This window comes from Podarcis muralis, chromosome 10 (assembly GCF_964188315.1).
Source record: "Podarcis muralis chromosome 10, rPodMur119.hap1.1, whole genome shotgun sequence".
In the NCBI taxonomy this organism is placed as follows: domain Eukaryota; kingdom Metazoa; phylum Chordata; class Lepidosauria; order Squamata; family Lacertidae; genus Podarcis; species Podarcis muralis.
In genome coordinates this window covers 77,213,432-77,235,238 of record NC_135664.1, presented here as the reverse complement: position 1 = coordinate 77,235,238, position 21,807 = coordinate 77,213,432, and the positions used below count along the sequence as shown (strand labels likewise).

The following is a 21,807-nucleotide window of genomic DNA, read 5'->3' as shown; positions in this document are numbered from 1 at the left end:
CATTTGTGCAGCTGCCTTGCCTCGAACTGAAGCAAAAAGAGGAGGAGATGCAGGGACACGAGCCTTGTAAGCTGCTTTGTTTGAATTTACCGGTGAGGTGCTGGGGGAGGGACGGAAGGGGATGCCCTCTTTGTCCCTCCTTCCAGCTCATTGTAAAGAAAGCAGAGTAAGAGCCACTTACATGTGTGTAAGGGAGAGCCATAGAGCAGGCAGACACTGAGAAAAAGAGGCTGTCTCCCTTCTCCCACCTTGGCTTTTACAGCTGCAGGCAGCTCTTGCCCGCTTCCAAGCTGCCTCCCTTCTCCCACCTCCCCAAAAAGCCATAGAGCAGGCAGACAGGAGGGAGAGAGGCTGTCTCCCTTCTCCCACCTTGGCTTTTACAGGCTGCAGGCAGCTCTTGCCGGCTTCCAAGCTGGCTCCCTTCTCCCACCTCGCTAAAAAGCCATAGAGCAGGCAGACAGGAGGGAGAGAGGCTGTCTCCCTTCTCCCACCTTGGCTTTTACACACTGCAGGCAGCTCTTGCCGGCTTCCAAGCTGGCTCCCTTCTCCCACCTCGCTAAAAAGCCATAGAGCAGGCAGACAGGAGGGAGAGAGGCTGTCTCCCGACACTCAGCTGTTGCTCAGCTGTTGCCGGCTTCTCAGGGAGCCAAGCGGAGGAAAAGAGGCTGCCGAACAGCCAGCAAGAGCGGCTCCTCCTGCCTGCATTCGCTCCATAACACGCACACACATTTCCCTTTACTTTTTAAGGGGGGAAAACTGAGTGTTATGGTGCGAAAAGTACGGTATATATAAATTACAGTATTGAAATGCGCCTTCTCCCACTTCATATTCTGATATTACTCTACTCTGCTTGTCTGTTTCTTACTTGAGTGCTGTTTTGGTTTGCTAAGTCAGGGTTTTACTGTGAGTTACATTTTTGCTATTTTTTGGGTCCTGTCATGCTTATCTGTCTTCGGTAATAAATTTCTCAGCTGAATTGTTTTTTTGCTGCCTCTGTGTTTTCTCCTACTCTGCTATCTTTACATCGATCATTATGGAGGAGCAAGATCTGCAACCTAAAGCCCTCCTCAGCCTCGGCCCTGTGGACCTGAAGGAGCATCTTCACCCCCATCGCTCCGTCCGGACAGGGAGGTCCGCCTCCGAGGGTCTTCTGCTGGTTCCCTTGCTGATAGAAGTGAAGTTCCAGGGAACCAGGCAGAGGGCCTCCTGCCCCATGGAATGCCCTCCCTTCAGAGGGCAAGGAGGTAGGCAACCATCTGACATTTAGAAGACAGCAGTTTCAGGAGGTTTTTAATGTTGGATGTTTTACTGTCTTGTATATGTACTGTAGGGACGCGGGTAGTGTTGTGGGTTAAACCATAGAGCCTAGGACTTCCTGATCAGAAGGTCGGGCGTTCGAATCCCTATGACGGGGTGGGCTCCCGTTGCTCGGTCCCTGCTCCTGCCAACCTAGCAGTTTGAAAGCACGTCAAGGTGCAAGTAGATAAATAGGTACCACTCCAGCGGGAAGGTAAACGGCGTTCCCGTGCTCTGCTCTGGTTTGCCAGAAGCGGCTTTGTCATGCTGGCCACATGACCAGCTGCACGCCGGCTCCCTCAGCCAGTAAAGCGAGATGAGCGCCGCAACCCCAGAGTCGGCCACGACTGGACCAAATGGTCAGGGGTGCCTTTACCTTTAATAGGAGTTTTTATAGCCTTTGGAGGTACAGTGGTACCTCGGGTTAAGAAATTAATTCGTTCTGGAAGTCCGTTCTTAACCTGAAACTGTTCTTAACCTGAAGCACCACTTTAGCTAATGGAGCCTCCTGCTGCCGCCGCGCCGGCAGAGCACAATTTCTGTTCTCATGCTGAAGCAAAGTTATTAACCTTAGGTACTATTTCTGGGTTAGCGGAGTCTGTAACTTGAAGCGTATGTAACCCGAGGTACCAGTGTATATATACATTTGGTGCTGTGACTCAGATAAATTGAGGCTTTCTTTGAACCCACCCAGCTGTGGGTGCCTCAACTGAGGGAGCAGTGCCCCCCCAGCTCTCTGTGTGTCTCAGTCAAGGGGGGCTGCTCTGTATGTTTTGCTCACAGTTAAATTGCACATTTGGGGGGGGAGAGCTTTCTTTTTGTGTGTTTTGCATTGACGCTTTTGTCTCCAGCTCAGCCAGGGGAGCTGGGCTGGGGGGCCAGCTCTCTCTCTCTCTCTCTCTCTCTCTCTCTCTCTCTCTGTGTGTGTGTGTGTGTGTGTTTGTGGACCCCCCCTCCCCGGCAGCAGTGGACTGCCAGCTGTGGGTGCCTCAACCAGGCAACAGCAGGCTCCCAGCTCTGTGAATGTCCATGTATTGTCTCAAGCTCGGCCAAGAGGGTGGGGGGGGGGAGTTTTCTCACACTGTGTTTTTCTTGAAGGCTCCTGTCCGGCTGAGGGCTGGGGCTGAAGAGATCAGGCTCTCTCCCCCCTTGGCACAACTGCGAGTTCTCTGCCCAGGACTGACGGGCTGTGCAGCCGAGGGGGGCATTTATTTATGATTCTTTTCTTTCTATAGGCTTTCTCACTGTGGGCCTTGCTGGCCACCAGTCTTTTCAAAAGGCTTTCCCCCCACCTTTTATTTTATCTGCAGCATGTCAGAAGGCAGGGAGTCCCCCTTGTGTAACAACTTAAGCAGGAGGGCATAATGGGGGGTGTCACACTCACAGGAGGAATGGACTCCATTACAAGGCATGGTGAATAATTTTGGCAAATTCAAGCACAAATATGGTGGAGCAATGAACCTCAAATGACTAAGAACTCCCTGCTGCCCCCACCCCCCCCGGCTCGTGGGACCTGGAGCAAACCAACCAGGTCTTTTGAAGCGTGACAAAACACCATGGGGGTTCGGAGCAGTTTGCATACGGAGAAGACTCCGGGGTAGCAGTCCTGAGAGAGAGCCCTACATAAGTTGAAAGGACAGCATTGCACCTCGCTGAGGATGCAGTGAGCACTGAAGGAGGCAAAAGTAATCAAACCCCAGAAGAAAGAGCACTCTTCCAGAGGAGAGGCGAAAAAGAAATAACTGATCTGGCCCCCCAACGGCTCCCATATCAGCCTTTAATTGGCCAGACCTAGGAGTTTTGATAGCCTTTGGGGGCATACAAGACCTGGACACTGAGCCTTCTTCCCTTGGGGGTTCCCCAGCTGGTGCCTCCCCCCCTTCACCCAGCCAGTCCATGACAGCAACAGCAGCGGCAGCAACAACAGTAAAATCAGTACAATAATAATATGCACACTGGTCCTCTGGCAGGAAGAATGATAACTTCTGGGACTATGGAAAAATACTATCTTCCCCAAACCCCAGAATAAGCAGGAGCTTATTAGGGGTTTGTGAGGGAAGATGGGCCCCCCAGGAGACTTCCCTGGTACCTGCAGCCGCTCCTTCCCCCTCTTGCAATAAGGCTTGGGGAAAATCTCCCATTAAATTACAATATTTTAAGTTTTCTTCAGAACACGTAGGAGGCAGTGTTCGGAAATCATGCAGTGGTGTGGGTGAGAGGGTTTGGTGCATAAACCAGTCTGACACTCACATACAACCCCTTCTTGAATGCTTGAGTAGAGCAACTCCAGGGCATGAGCCAAGTAGCAGCAGAGTAGGGGCCACGTGCAGAGCAAGTCCCACACTGAGGTCAAAAACACACACAGAGGCAGCAGGACTTCTTCCATAATACTTTACTGAGCTTTCAAAGCATACAGTTCTCACTGGGTTCCCAGAAAGGTACAAAACTTTGCTTCTGAGAGCAAATCCAGTTTCAGCAGTAAAAAAATACACCACACAAGATACCTAAGTCAGGCACACAAACCGGCAGAAGGGAGCAAGGGAGGAAAGAGGCTGGAAGGACACAGGGCAATGGATGTGTGTCTTTCACTTCCTGTCTTCTGGGAGGGAAGTCAGCAACTCGGCATCTGCAGGGGCTTCACAAAGCAAAGCTTTCTGCTGGCTGCTTCCAGGCAAATGGGCATCCCAGAAACACACACTGTGATCTGTGGTGTGTTGCCATATCAATTGTTTTTGGAAGGTTATCACGATGTGGTCTAGAAAACAGTTTGGACAATATATCGCCCAGCCTTAATCCTCACTGACCACCAGCAATCCAGATAAACCCTCACTCTTTCTCTGTCGAAAGGTACTTTAAATATTAGATCATAATCACGTTGTTTGACAATGCCTTCAATATTTCATTACTATAGACTTTTACGCATAAATACCAGAACTTCACAAACACAACATGTGTTAATGAGTGATGTCCTGCTGAGTTCATTGCTGTGAAGAAAAGAGTGGACTCTGAGAGGAAGACGTCCCACACTCCAAACATCTAAATGGGTTCTTCCATGTGAGAGTCCCTGGATGTTCCTTAAACACTCCTTTGTAAATAAAGCACGTTTTGCAATCTTTTCATTTAAACGGCTTCTCCTCTGAGTTTGTTGATGGTTTGTAGGGTTTCAACTCTTAAAGTTCTTCCTGTCCGTGAGTCTGTTGATTTAGAACTTCCACTAGGACTGAGCCTCTATCAACTTTCCTGATATTTATAAGGTTTGTGTTTTGTGTGAGTTTGTTGACATAAATCAAGGGTTCCACTCTGACTGAAGCTCCTTCCACAGTCCATACATTTAAACAGTTTCTGCCCTGTGTGTCTGCTGATGGTTTCTAAGATTTCCATTCTGACTGAAGCTCTTTCCGCACTCCATGCATTTAAATGATTTCTCCCCTGTGTGAATCCGTTGATGTGTTCTAAGTTGTCCATTATCACTAAAGCTCTTTCCACACTCCATACATTTAAATGGTTTCTCTCCTGTGTGAGTCCGTTGGTGTATATAGAGGTGTCCACTCTGACTGAAGCTCTTTCCACACTTCATACATTTATATGGTTTCTCCCCTGTGTGAGTCTGTTGATGTGTTCTAAGGTTTCCATTGAAACGGAAGCTCTTTCCACACTCCATACATTCATATGGTTTGTTCCCTGTGTGAATCCTCTCGTGTAATTTAAGGTCTCCATTCTGACTGAAGCTCTTTCCACACTCTAAACATTTAAAGGGTTTCTCTCCTGTGTGAGTCCATTGATGTGTTCTAAGGCTTCCATTATGAGTGAAGCTCTTTCCACACTCAATACATTTATATGGTTTCACCCCTGTGTGAGTCCGTTGATGTATTTTGAGGTTTCCACTCCGACTGAAGACTTTCCCGCACTCCATGCATTCAAATGCTTTCTCCCCTGTGTGTGTCCGTTGATGTAAACTTAAGTGTCCATTCTGACTGAAGCTCTTTCCACACTCCATACATTTAAATGGTTTCTCCCCTGTGTGAGTCTGCTGATGTAAACTTAAGTGTCCACTCTGACTGAAGCTCTTTCCACACTCCATACATTTATGTGGTTTCTCCCCTGTGTGAGTCCGTTGATGTTTTCTAAGGCTTCCATTTTCACTAAAGCTCTTTCCGCACTCCATACATTTAAATGGTTTCTCCCCTGTGTGAGTCCGTTGATGTATTCTAAGGCTTCCATTTTCACTAAAGCTCTTTCCACACTCCATACATTTAAATGGTTTCTCTCCTGTGTGTGTCCGATGATGTATATTGAGGAGTCCACTCTGACTGAAGCTCTTTCCACACTCCATACATTTATATGGTTTCTCCCCTGTGTGAGTCCTTTGATGTGTTCTAAAGGCTGCATTGAAACTGAAGCTCTTTCCGCACTCCATACATTTATATGGTTCCTCCCCTGGGTGAATCCGCTGGTGTAATTTAAGGTACCCATTATCACTAAAGCTCTTTCCACATTCCAAACATTTAAATGGTTTCTCCCCTGTGTGCGTCTGCTGATGTAAACTTAAGTGTCCACTCTGACTGAAGCTCTTTCCACACTCCATACATTTATGTGGTTTCTCCCCTGTGTGAGTCCGTTGATGAGTGCTAAGTGCATCACTCCGACTGAAGCTCTTTCCACATTCCATACATTTATATGGTTTCTCCCCTGTGTGAGTCCGCTGGTGTATATTGAGGAGTCCACTCTGACTAAAGTTCTTCCCACACTCCCTGCATTGGAATCCATTCTTGCCCATGTGACTCCGCTGATGTGTTCTAACTTTTCGACTATCGGTGAATCTTTTCCCACACTCCATACCTTTAAATGGTTTCTCCCCTGTTGGAGGTTGTTGATGTGAACTATGTGTGCTCATTCAATGAAGCAAATTCTGCATGTCACACATTTTAATTTCTATTCCTAATGAAACTAAAGGTGCCCCATTCCCTGGAGTTCTGACTGTCTTCTCCATCTCCTTCTTCAGATTGAGAGGAAAGGAAATCCTGTTTGGGTTTCAAGGAAGAGAACTAAGGGAAAGAAAATAAATCAAGCTCCATTAGCACCTTCTCCTATATCAACGTCTCCTACATTCCCTCACCTCCTCCCCATGTTCCCAATTTTTTGGAAATGAAGTTTTAATGTTAACAAATGATAGTAATTCATGAGCAACTTTCATAATCCTCAATCAATGTTAATAAAGCAGCATGATTTTTAAAAGAATGATGTGCTGTCTGATCTCATGCCCATCTTCTGACGCAGGACTATCCTAAAATGACACTGAAAAGCGGATATTCAAGGCAAATAGAAAAACTGTACTTAGTGGAATATGTAGTACCTTGAATAAGTAGTATTAATTTACTTATTGCCTGAATTTGTGTTTTTTCTAGAGACGAATTTATTCCGGTTCTGTCTCAAATATCATAATTATATGATGTCATGGGGTGTTGGGGAGCAGTAGTTCCTTTGGTGGGGGACATGTCCTGCACCTCCTGGGGTCATTTTTCCACCCTTGGTCCCCACCCTGCACTCAGCTCTCACCTGTGGCTTCCAGAAGCTGTCAGCATGCAACAGGGGTTCAAGCAACGGCTTCAACCGGTGAGGAAAGCTGATGGGTCTCAAATCCTTGGGGGGCTGGGGAATTCTGCTTCACCTGAAGTCAAGCCCTGGTGGATGGAGAGGAGGAGAACAACCGTGAATCCCACAGTCCAGAAGGCAGATTCTGCCCATCCTGCTAAGGAAAGTGAAGGGCAGATGGGGCTCGTCAATCTGGGAAGGGAGGTCCTCGAGAAGGAAAACTAAACCTTCACTGCCTGGTGAGTTATCTTCAGGAAAAGAAAAGGCTATACAAATCCAGAGTGGAGTCTCTAAGATAGTTGCATGGTGTCCTGCACACCTCCTTCCAGCCACTCCAGCAGCGAAGCTGGTGCCAAACATACTGCTCTGCTTTCCTTGGGACCATATTAGCCAGGCTGAGAAAGGGGTCTTGTTGTCTAGGCAGCCCAGGACCCCCAAACACACTGCCCAGGCAGTGCTGCTAACACAGCAGTTTCAGGCGGAGAGATGAGCTCAGACGTGTGTATCAAAATCTCTCCAATGTGGATGTGCTATTTACATCATATGTCACTGTAAAAGTATTCAAAATATTTGTCTTTTGAAGAAAAGACCACCAAGTATCGGATGGCCCCTTCAAAGCTAATGAAAGACTTGTGCCTGGAGCTTTTAGGGGTGCAGGACCAGGAAAGCTTCTGCCACCATGATCCTTCCAACTGGGATTCAGGCCTCATCATGTGACAGAAACTGCCCTTGTTGCTCTGGTTGATGATCTCCAATGCGCTAGAGTCTGAAGGGAAAGCTGTTTCCTGGTTCTGCTAGATCTCTCAGTGGCTTTGGAGACCTTTGGCCATGGTGTCCTACTGAACCCTCTAGGGGAGCTGGGGACCATGCTATGCAGTGGTTCCCCTCCTTCCTCCTGGGCCATGTCCAGAAAGTGGTGTTGGGGGATGACTGTTCTGACCCCTGGGCTCTCACTTGTGGGGTTCCTCAGGGCTCCGTCCTCTCCCCCATGCTTTTTAATATCTATATGAAGCTGCTGGGAGAGATCATCAGGGTTTTGGGGCTGGGTGATCACCAGTATGTGGGTGATACCCAGCTCTTCTTCTCGTTTAAATCGGAGCCAGTGAAGGTGGTGAATGCCCTGTGTTGGTGCCTGGAGGTGGTTTGAGGATGGGTGGCAGCTAACAGATTGAGCTTGAATCCTGACAAGACAGAAGTACTGTCTCTGGGGAACAGGAGGTGGGCAGGTGTGTGGGTGGGGGCTGGTCCTGATGGGGTAATTGTGCCCCTAAATAACCAGGTGTGCAGCCTAGGGGTCATTTTGGACTCACAGCTGACCATGGAGGCGCAGCTCAATTCTGTGTCCAGGGCAGCTGTCTAGCAGCTCTATCTGGAACGCAGGCTGAGACCCTCCTTCCCCGCACACTGTCTCGCCAGAGTGGTGCACGCTCTGGTTATTTCCGGCTTGGACTACTGCTATGTGGCCTAGATGGGACTACCTTTGAAGGTGACCCAAAACTGCAACTGAATGGGAGCAGCTGCCAAGACCACATATCACTGCTCCTAAAGGATCTTACTTGGTTCCCTGCAGATTTTCAAGCACATGTCAAACTGTTGGTGCTGACCTTTAAGTGGCATGGCTGCATTTTCCAGGCAAAGAAAAGTATTGATCTAATGCAGGCTTCCTGAAACTCGGCAGTTTCCTTTCTGCTGAGAGCTGGTGGTGGGATCAGTGGTGGTGGGATCATGTGGATCATCAACGGATTATATGGATCATCCATCATGTCATACCCGTCTCACGGAGGGGGCGGGGGCTCAGGAAAAATCTCCTGCCACGTGTCTGGGGAGGTCAGGAGGCTGACGGGGGTCAGACAGGGCTGCTGTTTTGCTCTCCTTACTATTTCAGCTCAGGTTTTACTGAAATGGGTGGATTCATTGAGGAAACGGGGCTACGTTGCAAAGAGGCAAATGTGTATACTTTGTTACCACCCAGTGAGTTGTGTTGCAAAGGCCATTTGCAGAAAGGCTCCTGTTGTATCATAGAATCATAGAATCATAGAATCATAGAGTTGGAAGAGACCCCAAGGGCCATCGAGTCCAACCCCCTGCCAAGCAGAAAACACCATCAGAGCACTCCTGACATACGGTTGTCAAGCCTCTGCTTAAAGACCTCCAAAGAAGGAGACTCCACCACACTCCTGCGGCTACATGCCGGAGTTTGGGTGTTTTGTGGAAATGTGTCTGTGTAAATGCGCTTATCCCCGTGCATTTATAATGGCAAGACATTAAATCCCATGAAATCCACAAGCACCAGAACCATAAGCCCACCTAGGAGTCCAAAAGCACAGTCCAAAAGCACAGAACGAAGCAGCCCTTAATCCCTGCCTAGCTAGCTGTCAAAAGCTGGGTGTCCAACAACAAGAACAACAACATGTTTTTTGTACCCCACCCATCAGACTGGATTTCTCCAGCCACTCTGGGCGGCTTCCAAAAGAATAAAAGAAAAGATAACCCAACATAAAACATTAAAAGCTTCCCGATACGGAGCTGCTTTCAGGCATCAATGGAGGCCGTAGAATGGTTTATCTCCCTGACATCTGGTGGGAGGGTGTTCCACAGGGCAGTCAGGACAACCCAGAAGGCCCCCTGTAACCTCACTTCTCGCAATGAGGGACCTGCTGAATGAAGCAGGACCACCTGGAGGAATTATACCCTAATGCTTTCCATATAATCAGTTAGCCATATATAACCATATATCCTTATAATGCTTTTTAATCCATGTTTGAATCATGAAGGCTTCTGCAAAGCTTAGGGCAAAATGCTTAGATTTGAAAAATCCAAAATGAACTCTGTCCCAGTTCTCTCCCCTTGTTCTTCTCAATGTCTCGCGAACATAAGGGGGGAAGCAATAAATCTGCTGTGCTGGCATTTTCCTCCTGTCCAGACAGGGTCCTGAGCAGCTAAAAACAGGAAGATGCTAACCGCAAAATGTCCCTGTTTGGCAGATGTTGCTGTAGCAGGAACCCCCCCACCCCAATCATTCTGTTCGCACAAACATCACACACACTCACACTCACACACTACATACGCCACATTTCTGTTATAAATTCATAGAAAATCAACCATACATCGGATTTGCACTGTTCCATTTTTTTACTCCATGTGACAAGGAATATCAAAGGGGGGTGGCTTGGTTTCTGGTCAGCCATAATCCCTTCACCATCCCAGCACATCCACAGGAGCCCTGCCCAGTTGCTATGTCAGCCCTGATAATCCCAGACAGAAGACAATCATAATGACAAAGAACTTGCATATGGGAGTGGATTCAGCACGGACTGAAACAAAGGACAATAATCAGATCTTCCCTCTGGGGGCAGGAAACTGCAAACTCCCCTTTGTCTCCTGGTAGTGACTCATGGGCAGGGGGAAAGCCAGGTGACTGGACACTCAGGTTACCACCACAACTCCTCCCTCAACCCCTCCTTTCTGTAATGTATGCATGATGTCAACCCCTCCTTTATGTAATGTATGCATGATGTTTCTGGGGGTGGGCTTGACCTAGAGGAGGGGAATTTCAAAAGTTTTTATAAGGTCTTGCAGCCCATTGTTCTGGGTCTTTTCCTCTCTCCTGCAAGTGAAGGGAATACCCTGTTGCAACAGTTCAATAAAGGCCAAGCCTACAGGCTGCTGTTTTGCTCCAAGTTATCCTGGTTGGTGTCTTTGTTTTGTCCAAGAGAGCCCTCGGATTTTTCCGGTAACATTGCGTAGGAGAGCGTAAGGGCCGAATACAGTTCCTTTCTCCTTTTTATTCGGGGAAAGGTCGGACTAATGTTCAGACTGAAGAAAGCAGAAGTTGGGAGGGAACTCTTTACATGATCAGCGGGCAAGACTTGAATGCGCTCATTGGTTTTATTTTTGCTGCCGTGTGCGATTGTATTCGATTATGTCATGATCGATGATGTATGTACTCAGATATAAAGCCTCAGGGCGCTAGAGCTGGGCGGCCCAGTCTCTGGAAAGGATTCCACCGGGTCAATTATTGCTCAGCAATAAATATCACTTTCTTTTTCTCCACTGCTGCGTCTGTCAATTCTGGGACACAATTTGAGTGGGTGACTGGTACCTTTAAAATCCTTGCTACAGGAAGGCCCTCGGAGCTGGACCTCAGTGTCCGGGCTGAGCGATGGACGTGGAGACGCTCCTTCCCTTCTACTGGGCTGAGACCATTTGGGGCTTTCAAGGTCAGCGCCAGCAGTTTGAATGGTGCTCGGAAATGGACCGGGAGCCAGTGAGGATTTCTTGGGACCCGTGTTCAGGGGCCAGCTGTTAGGGGGCCAAAACTGAATGTATCCCTTGCCGGAAGTAATCCATAAACCTCTCCTCCTCCGCCTTCTCGGGATGCCATTGGTGCGCGATGCTCCGGCTCTCGGGAGAGGGAGAGGCGTGAGTTGGGTGCGCTCGGCTTGCCAAGGGTTAAACGGAAACGAGCTAGATTCCTAGACAGGAAAGTAAGACGGGGGGGGGGGCAGGGTCCTCCAGAGCGAAAGCCCAACCCCTCCCTTTCCTGCAAATAGTCGGGCGTGTGGGGGTCCCGTTGGTTCGGCTCTGCAGAGGCTGCCTGGGGGGGGGGGGGGCGCCTGCTGGGATCCGGTGAGTCTCCTCTCTCCCAGGATAGGGCCCATGGGGAGAGCAGGGGTCCCAGCGCTGCATGGCGAGAGGGGGGCAAGTCAGGGCGCGGAGGGTCGCAGGAGGGTGGCAGCTCTGCTCTTCCTTTGCATGAATGCGCTGCTGACCCCTTGGGGAGGGGTCTCGGGTCCTGGAGCGGGGAAATGCATGCAGAGAAACCCTATTCACATGTATGGATCAGTCCCCTTGTATAACAGAGGTTGTCCGCGGACAGAAACATTCAGACATGAAATATACCCTTGTACCTAAAACCTCACCTGTGCAAGGAAGGAAGGAAGAGGGAAGGAAGGAAGCAGAGCAGAGAAGAGAAAGCGCTTCCTCTTGCAGGGCAGAGTAAAACCTGTGGAACTGCCTCCCACAAGAGCCAGGGAGGCCACCAATCAAGGTGGCTTTAAAAGAGGAGGAGACCAATATGTGGAGGAGGAGGAGAGGGAGAAGGGTGGCTCCTCTGCTCTGTCTACCCTATAAGGGGGCAGCCCTGTGGCCTGATCCTGCAGGGCCCATTTTCTCCTCCAGTGCTTAGTTCCCCAGATGCAAGCGTGCCCTCTGAGATTGCCTGGGGTTGAGCTAGATGATCCTTGGGGTGCCATCCACCTCCATAGTTCCATGAAAGCACCACTGGAGGTCTCACAAGCCAAGGCATTGAGAGCAGGAGAGGTCCTGCTGGAAAGGAAACAACCAGTGCAACTGTTTTAAAACAGGAATCCAATGTGTTTGTTGTGGGGGGACTCAGTGGGGAGGGGCAGACCCCTGGATGCCACCTTGATCTCCTTGGGCAAAGAGGTGGGAGAGAAATGCCATTCATAAAGAGAGGCAGCCCAGCCAATCATCTGGCTGCTGCATTTTGGGCCAGTTCCTGAGTTGCCTTCAAGGCAGTTCCACACAGAGAGCGTTGCAACCATCCCATCTGGTGCAGAGAGGACCAGCGCCATGTCCTCTCTGTCCCGAAAGGTCTGTGGGGTGGGGAAGTAGCCTGAGCTGGACATGGGCCTCAAGCGACCATGATGGACCCAGGAGTGCCCTCAAGTATTCATGACTGGGGAGGGGGAGCGTTAAGCAATGTAACATCATCATCATTACTGTTAGTTCCCTGTCTGTAATCCGAATCTCCTAGAGCAGATTACAAAATTTAAAAAACCAATAAAAACAGTTGAAAACACATTACAGTGGTACCTCAGGTTAAGAACTTAATTCCTTCCGGAGTCCGTTCTTAACCTGAAACTGTTCTTAACCTAGACACCACTTTAGCTAATGGGGCCTCCTGCTGCCGCCGTGCGATTTCTGTTCTCATCCTGAAGCAAAGTTCTTAACCCGAAGTACTATATCTGGGTTAGTAGAGTCTGTAACCTGAAGTGTCTGTAACCTGAAGCGTCTGTAACCCAAGGTACCACTGTACTCTCATAGAAAGGCGAGTCCTACTTTATTTGCTTTTGAGTGCACACAGATGCACCCGTCTTGCATGCTTGAGTAAAGCAACTCCAGGGCAGGAGGAGAGTAGGGGCCACGTGTAGAGCAAGTCCCACACTGAGGTCAAAAACCACACACAGAGGCAGCAGGACTTCTTCATTAATACTTTACTGAGCTTTCAAAGCATACAGTTCTCACTGGGTGAGGCACAAAACTTGGCTCCTTAGAGCAAATCCAGTTTCAGCAGTAAAAAAAATACAGCATGCAGGATATCTAAGTCAGGCACACAAACCGGCAAAAGGGAGCAAGGGAGGAAAGAGGCTGGAAGGACACAGGGCAAAGGATGTGTGTCTTTTGCTTCCTGTCACCTGGGAGGGAAGTCAGCAACTCGGCATCTGCAGGGGCTTCATGAATAAAAGCTTTCTGCCGGCTGCTTCCAGGCAAATGAGCATCCCAGAAACACATAGTGTGATCTGTGGCGTGTTGCCATATCCATTGCTTTTGGAAGGTTATCACGATGTGGTCTAGAAACCAGTTTGGAACAATATATCGCACGGCCCTAATCCTCACTGACCACCAGTAATCCAGATAAACACTCCTTTATAAATAAAGCACTTTTTGCAATCTTTTCATTTAAACTGCTTCTCCTCTTTGAGGTTGTTGATGGTTTGAAGGGTTTTTGTCAGGAAGAGGCAAACGGGAAAAGATGAAAGAACAGAAACCAGCAATTATAGAGAGCCTAAAGAGATCATTAGCAGCCTGTCGTCTGACAGTGGGTCTGACGTAGAGAGGGAGGAGGATGAGCCTGGAACAAGTCATTCTGTACACAGAGGAAGTCAGGGGAGGGGTTTCCGCAGACTTGCATGCTGGGTATGGAAAAGGAAAAAGAAAGAGTAGACGCGGCAACTGTGCAACAAAGGGGAGGGACGCAAATTGAAACGCTGGAGATGTACTTTTGAACTTTGTCAAATAAATCAAATAGTTTGGAACTGGCTGGGAGCCCGGAGTCTTATCTATGCCAGCTGGACAGCATTAAGCCTCTGACAGCTTGCCGCGTCTCCCTTTTTTCTGCTGGAAAGCTGGTGGAATAAGGAAATAGGCTCAACATGGAGAAGGAGCTGTTGGAACTGAAAAAGCGAAATGTCGCTCTGGAACAAAAATCTGCAGACCTGCAGAGCCATTTGGAAGAAGCTCGGACTGCTCAGAGAGGAACCCAAGGTGGGCTATCGGCAGATGGGGGCAAGTGTGTGTGGGTTGAACGGTTCCAGGGAGACCCGGAAAGTTACTTGGATTTCAAAACAGGGATTAGATATTTTCTAGAACTTGAAGGAGATAAGTTTCAGAACGATGAAGCGAAAGTTGCTCACATCATTAGACACCTGGGGGGAGGGGCTAGAAGCTGAATCAGGCCATTAAAAGCCTCTGGGAATGAAGCCCTCAGAAATGAAGCCAGATGGCGGGAAAGGAAGCAAGGCAGAGAGCGGTGTTTCCATGGTGACCGCATTTTTGATATGCCTGCAGCTGCCTCAGAACGTCAACAAGAGCAGGAGCCTATGGAGATAGGCACAGCCAGGGCGCAGGAGAGTCTGAAAGCCCAACGGTCTGGCGGGAAGGAGAAAAAAGACTGGCAAGCAGCAAAAAGATGTTTTGCGTGTCAGAAGACTGGGCACTTTGCCAGAGTATGTCCAGAGCATCTTAACTGGCAGGGAATGGTGGGGGCCACCCAGCAGGCAGAGGCAGAGGAGCCCCAGCATTCAGGAAACGAAGATGCCTGGCTGGTGGTGAACCGGGGCAGCAGCCAGGTGGGAGCAACACAGAAAGTCCCCGACTTGAGCACCCAAAAGCAAGCATAATGTTGAACGTAGTGCTAGAACTCCCAAATAGACAGATGGTGGAGGAGTTAGCGCTAGTTGATTATGGTGCCTCAGCCTCCTTTTTTAGCAAGGAATTTGCGACGCGACACCAACTGAACTTGAGGCCTTTGGATTTTCCGCTGCAAGTGACAACAATTGATGGGAAAGAACTGCTGGGGGGTGAAGTGACACATCGAACACCCCCAATGCGAATGCATGTGGCCACCCACTCTGAGGTCATCACCTTTCACGTGGCCACACTGGCGGGGCCGCCTATCATATTGGGCATGAGCTGGTTGGCGTTGCACGATCCGGTGGTTTCCTGGCACCAACGGTCCCTGATGTTTGGCTCGACGCACTGCATGGAGAACTGCCTAGCCCAAGGGATAGATCATCAAAGCGAGGGCAGGAGGGCAGCAGCATGCAGAGCAGGGGCGAGCGAGATTCCATCGTGTTACAGGGATCTACAGGAGGTGTTCAGCGAGAAAGAGGCGGATGCATTGCCACCCCATCGGCCATATGACTGTCAGATCAACCTGGTCCCAGGGCCACGTTGCCAGTGGGGAAAACCTATTCCATGTCAGAGGGAGAGCTCAAGGACCTAAAGGAGTTTATTGAGAAAAACCTAAGAAGGGGTTTCATCAGGGAGTCCAAGGTGGCAGGGGGGAGTCCCGTGTTCTTTGTCGACAAGAGATTGACGAAAGAGCGATGCCTGGTGGTGGACTTTCGAATTTTGAACAGCCAGATGGAACCGGTGGCATTCCCAATGCCAAGAATCGACGGCGTTTTGGCACAGGTGCGGAACGGGAAGATTTTCACCAAACTGATCTCCGGGGGACTTACAACCTTATCTGAGTACGAGAAGGCAATGAGGGCGTTTGAGTATTTAGTTATGCCCTTCGGCTTGCAGTGCGGAAGTCACTGTTTCCAAGCCTTCATGCACCACGTGCTAGGACCTTTGCTCTACAAAAACTGTTTGCTCATTGGACCATTTGCTTGTGTACTTGGAAGACAAACAACAGCACGTGAAGGATGTACGGCAGGTCCTGAGCAAACTCAAGGAGCACCGCTTGTGGGTCAAGCTGGAGAAATGTCAGTTCCACACAAAGGAAGTCAAATTCCCGGGGTACCGGCTGTCGGACTAGGGGTTGGCCATGGATCCAGAGAAAGTGAAAGTGGTGGTGGAATGGGAGAGTCCCAAAACAAGGAAAGATGTTCAGCGTTTCCTGGGTTTTAGCAATTTCTACAGGAAATTCATAAAGGATTTCGCAAAATTGACGGCGCCAATAACGGACTGTCTCAGTGTTAAGAAGAAGTTTCAGTGGACGCAGCGGCCCAAGAGGGGTTTGAGAAACTAAAGAGGGCTTTCGCTTCAGAGGAGCAACTGATCCACGTCGACCCTGCTCAACCACTATGGGTGGAGACAGATGCATCGGATCGAGCGATTGGGGCGGTGCTGCTGCAGCCAGATCGAAAAGGGGAATGGCATCCGTGTGCCTTCTTTTCACGGAAACCGAACAAACCAGAGCATAACTACACCATCTATGATAAGGGATTGCTTTCAATCGTGGCTGCGTTCAAACAATGGAGGCACTTCCTGGTTGGGGCAAAGCACCAAATTTTGGTGTGCACTGACCACAAAAACTTGGAGTATTGGCGTACACCACGGGTGTTGTGCCATAGACAGGTAAGATGGGCAGAGTTCTTTGCCAACTTCAACTTCAAGATCCAATACGTGCCGGGAGAGCATAATGCATGGGCGGATGCGCTCTCCCGGAAACCCGAGTATATGATGGGGGAAGGGGCCTCCTGTGGCAAGACTGATGTTCCCGGAGAGCAAATGGTTGTGCGGGGGGACATTAGTCAAGGACGACGAACTGATGCAAGTGCTCAGAGACGATGTCTTTGCCAGACAAAAAATGGTGGAGTTAAGAGAAAGAGGGGGTGCCGAGGGGGGTTTCGAGGTGAAAGGGGGGCTACTGTACCACAAAGGGGCCTTGTATGTTCCAGGAGAAAACCTTCGGGGCAGAATCCTCAAGCAACTCCACGACAGTTGCACGGCAGGGCATTTTGGACAGCATAAGACCATGCTACTGGTCACACAGGAATTTTGGTGGCCAAGGGTGAGAGAGGATGTAAAGGAATATGTGCGAGGATGTGACACATGTCAGAGGGCCAAAGGGGAAAGGGTGGCACCAGCTGGGTTGCTGGAACCATTGCCCACACCAGGGAAGCCATGGGAGGTGGTAGGCGTGGATTTTATCACTGATTTGCCCAGATGTAAGGGTAAGACAGCGGTCATGGTGGTGGTTGATCTCTTGACCAAAATGTGCCATTTCGTGCCCTGTTCGCACGCCGTAACGGTGGAAGAGACAGCTAGGCTGTTCATAGAGCACGTGTTTAGGTTGCATGAGGTACCTGCAAGGGTGGTCTCGGACCGGGGGGCTCAATTTACCTCACGATTTTGGCGCAAGCTCATAGGGCTGCTCCAGGTGGAAGTGAACTTTACAACGGCAAGGCACCCCGAGACCAATGGGCAAGCGGAGAGGGCGAATGCTGTTTTACAAAAGTATTTGCGGTGTTATGTAAGTCAGAAGCAGAACGATTGGGTGGACAAACTAGCCCTGGCAGAGTTTGCTTACAACAACGCGGAGAATGTATCCACAGGGATGACACCGTTCTTTGCCAATCATGGGTGTCATCCAAGGGCCTTCCCTGGGAGGGGGGAGGAGTCGTGGAGTGTTCCAGTGGCCGAACAGTTTGTGGAGGAGATGGAAGCTATCCACAGACAGCTGCAGTTGAATTTGGAAAGGGCTAAGGAGTTATACAAGAAGGAAGCCGACAAACATCGGCGATCAGGGGAGGTTATCAGGGTTGGGGACAAGGTGTGGTTGTCCACGCAAGGATTGCCTTGGAAAGGGGGCTGCAAGAAACTCAAGCACAGGAAGGTGGGGCCCTATGAGGTGATCCAAGAAATAAATCTGGTGGCATTTAAGCTCAGGTTGCCAGAGAGCATGAGAATCCACCCGGTGTTCCATAGGTCACTGCTGTTCACCTACAGGGAGGGGGGAAGGAGGCAGGGAAGTGGGGGAGGGGAAGGCCCACCACCCGAAATGGAGGAAAGGGAGCAGTGTAACAAGGTCACGGAAATACTGGACTCTCGTTGGAGAGGGGGGAATTTGGAATATTTGGTGGCTTGGGAAGGGGCCCCGGCATCGGAGAATTCCTGGGTCCCAGAAGATAGTATGTCTAACACGTAACTGGTAGAGGAGTTCCACAATTTTTTCCCGGAGAAACCCAAAGGCAAGGTGAGGTCCTTACAACAGGTGTTCGAAACTACAGATGACAAAGAGGAATTCGAAGGTTTCCCAGCATTGGATGACGAGGAGAAAGAAGACGAAGGCATAGACTGGGGAACACCAGGACCTGGGGGTTGGAAGAGTGTGTTCGAAGAGACAGATGAGGAAGAGGATAGTTTTGCGGGGTTCTCCCCTACCACCTCTGAGGAAAGAGAAGGGGATGTAGTCAGGTCTCCTGAGCGGGAGGGGGCCTTTGAGGAGGGGGTGGATGTCAGGAAGAGGCAAACGGGAAAAGATGAAAGAACAGAAACCAGCAATTATAGAGAGCCTAAAGAGATCATTAGCAGCCTGTCGTCTGACAGTGGGTCTGACGTAGAGAGGGAGGAGGATGAGCCTGGAACAAGTCATTCTGTACACAGAGGAAGTCAGGGGAGGGGTTTCCGCAGACTTGCATGCTGGGTATGGAAAAGGAAAAAGAAAGAGTAGACGCGGCAACTGTGCAACAAAGGGGAGGGACGCAAATTGAAACGCTGGAGATGTACTTTTGAACTTTGTCAAATAAATCAAATAGTTTGGAACTGGCTGGGAGCCCGGAGTCTTATCTATGCCAGCTGGACAGCATTAAGCATCTGACAGGTTTCAAGTACTAAAGTTCTTCCTGTCCGTGGGTCTGTTGATTTAGAACTTCCACTAGGACTGAACCTCTATCTGCTTTCCTCATATTTATAAGGTTTGTGTTTTGTGTGAGTTTGTTGACATAAAGCAAGGGTTCCATTCTGACTGAGGCTGCTTCCACAGTGCATACATTTAAATGGTTTCTCCGCTGTGTGTCTGCTGATGTTTTTTAAGGTGCCCACTCTGCTTGAAGCTCTTTCCACACTCCAGGCATTTAAATGTTTTCTCCCCTGTGTGAGTCCGTTGATGTCTTCTAAGTGTTCCATTCTCACTAAAGCTCTTTCCGCACTCCAAACATTTAAATGGTTTCTCCCCTGTATGAATCGGTTGATGTATATTGAGCTGTCCACTGTGACTGAAGCTCTTTCCACACTCCATACATTTAAATGGTTTCTCCCCTGTGTGAGTCCGTTGATGTGATCTAAGGCTTGCCTTGTAACTGAAGCTCTTTCCACACTCCATACATTTAAATGGTTTCTCTCCTGTGTGAGTCTGTTGATGTTTTCTAAGTTTTCCATTGTCACTAAAGCTCTTTCCGCACTCCATACATTTAAATGGTTTCTCCCCTGTGTGAGTCTGTTGATGTTTTCTAAGTTTTCCATTGTCACTAAAGCTCTTTCCGCACTCCATACATTTAAATGGTTTCTCCCCTGTGTGAGTCCGTTGATGTAATCTAAGGCTTGCCTTGTAACTGAAGCTCTTTCCACACTCCATACATTTAAATGGTTTCTCTCCTGTGTGAGTTTGTTGATGTCTTCTAAGTGTTCCATTCTCACTAAAGCTCTTTCCACACTCCATACATTTAAATGGTTTCTCCCCTGTGTGAGTTTGTTGATGTCTTCTAAGGTCTCCATTCTGACTGAAGCACTTTCCGCACTCCATACATTTAAATGGTTTCTCCCCTGTGTGAGTCCGTTGATGTGATCTAAGGCTTGCCTTGTAACTGAAGCTCTTTCCACACTCCATACATTTAAATGGTTTCTCCCCTGTGTGAGTCCGTTGATGACTTCTAAGGAGTCCATTATCAGTATAGCTCTTTCCGCACTCTATACATTTATATGGTTTCTCCCCTGTATGAGTCCGTTGATGTGTTCTAAGGCTTCCAATATGACTAAAGCTCTTTCCGCACTCCAGACATTTATATGGTTTCTCCCCTGTGTGAGTCCGTTGATGTCTTCTAAGGCTTCCATTATCACTAAAGCTCTTTCCGCACTCCAGGCATTTAAATGGTTTCTCCCCTGTGTGAGTCCGTTGATGTGTTCTAAGGTTTCCAATATCAGTGAAACGTTTCCCACACTCCATACCATTAACTGGTTTCTCCCCTGTTGGAGGTCGTTGATGTGAACTATGTGTGCTCATTCAATGAACATAGTCCACATTTCACACATTTTAATTTCTATTCCTAATGGGGAGCTGAGGTGACCCATCCCCTGGAGTTCTGACTGCCTTCTCCATCTCCTTCTTCAGAGTGGGAGGAAAGGGAATCCTGTTTTGGTTTCAAGGAAGAGAACTAAGGGAAAGAGAACAAATCAAGTTCCATTAGCACCTTCTCCTATTTCAATGTCTCCTACATTCCCTCACCTCCTACGCATGTTCCAATTTTTTAGGAAGTGAAGTTGCAATGTTATCAAATGATAATAATTCATGAGCAACTTTCAAAATCCTCAACCAATGTTCATAAAGCAGCTTGATTTTTTAAAGAATGATGTCCTGTCTGATCTCGTGACCATCTTCTGACGCAGGACTATCCTAAAATGACACAGAAAAGCAGGATATTCAAGGCCAAATGATAAACTGTACTTAGTGGAATATGTAGTACCTTGAAAATGTAGTATTGATTCACTAATGTACTGAGGTTGTGTTATTTCTGGGGACATGAATTTGTTCTTGTTCTGTCTTAAATATCATAATCATACGATGTCATGGGGTGTTAGGGGAGTGGTAGTTCCTTTGGTGGGAAAATGTCATGCACCTTATGGGGTAATTTATCCACCATTGGTCCCCACCCTGCACTCAGCTCTCACCTGTGGCTTCCAGAAGCTGTCAGCATGCAACAGAGGCCACAGTCCCAGGAACGGCTTCAATCGGCCGTCTAAACCAGGTGAGGATAGCTGATGGGTCTCAAATCCTTGGTTTATTAGGGAATTCTGCTGCAGGTGAAGGCAGGCCCTGGTGGATGGAGAGGATGAGAACAACAGTGAATCCCACAGTCAAGAAGGCAGATTCTGCCCCTGCTGCAGAGGAAAGTGAAGGGCAGATGGGGCTCGTCAACCAGGGAAGGAAGCCCATCGAGAAAGAAAACTCTGGTCGAAATACTTTGCTGCCTCGTGAGTTATCTTCAGAAGAAGAAAAGGCTATGGAGGAAAACCTACACAAATCCAGAGTGGACTCTCTAAGATGGTTGGATGGTGTCCTGCACACCTCCTTCCAGCCACTCCTGCAGCCAAGCTGGTGCCTAACGTACTGCTCTGCTTTCCTTGGGACCATATAAGCCAGGCTGAGAAGGGGGTCTTGTTGTCTAGGCAGCCCAGGACCCCCAAACACACTGCCCAGGCTTGTAGTGCTGCTAACACATCAGTTTAAGGGGAGCGATGAACTCAGATCTGTGTATCAGAATCTCTCCAATGTGGAATATGTAAAACAGAAGTGCTGTTTATATCATACATCAATTAAAAAGTATTCATAATATTTTTCTTTTGAAGAAAAGACCACCAAGTATCCGATGGCCCCTTCAAAGCTAATGAAAGTCCCGTGCCTGGAGCTTTTGGGGGTGCAGGACCAGGAAAGCTTCTGCCACCATGATCCTTCCAGTTGGGATTCAGGCCTCATCATGCAACAGAAACTGTCCTGGTTGTGCTGCTTGATGATCTCTGATGGGCTAGAGTCTGAGGGGAAAGCTGTTTCCTGGTTCTGCTAGATCTCTCAGTGGCTTTGGAGACCTTTGGCCATGGTGTCCTTCTGGACCCTCGAGGAGAGCCGGGGAAATAGTTATGCAGTGGTTCCCCTCCTTCCTCCTGGGC

General features: G+C 48.8%; 1 protein-coding gene across 1 annotated transcript in view; it reads right to left on the bottom strand.

Moving 5' to 3' along the window:
* Positions 1-3,671: 3,671 nt before the first annotated feature.
* Positions 3,672-21,807, bottom strand: part of LOC144324921 (uncharacterized) — a 58,283-nt gene continuing 40,147 nt past the window's right edge. The window contains exons 5-7 of the mRNA XM_077935577.1: positions 19,138-20,091; positions 5,842-5,854; positions 3,672-5,672 (exon numbers count right to left, since the gene is read on the bottom strand). Coding sequence (XP_077791703.1) covers positions 4,628-5,672; positions 5,842-5,854; positions 19,138-20,091 — 2,012 coding nt within the window. The 3' untranslated portion in view covers positions 3,672-4,627. The remainder of the gene's footprint in view (positions 5,673-5,841; positions 5,855-19,137; positions 20,092-21,807) is intronic.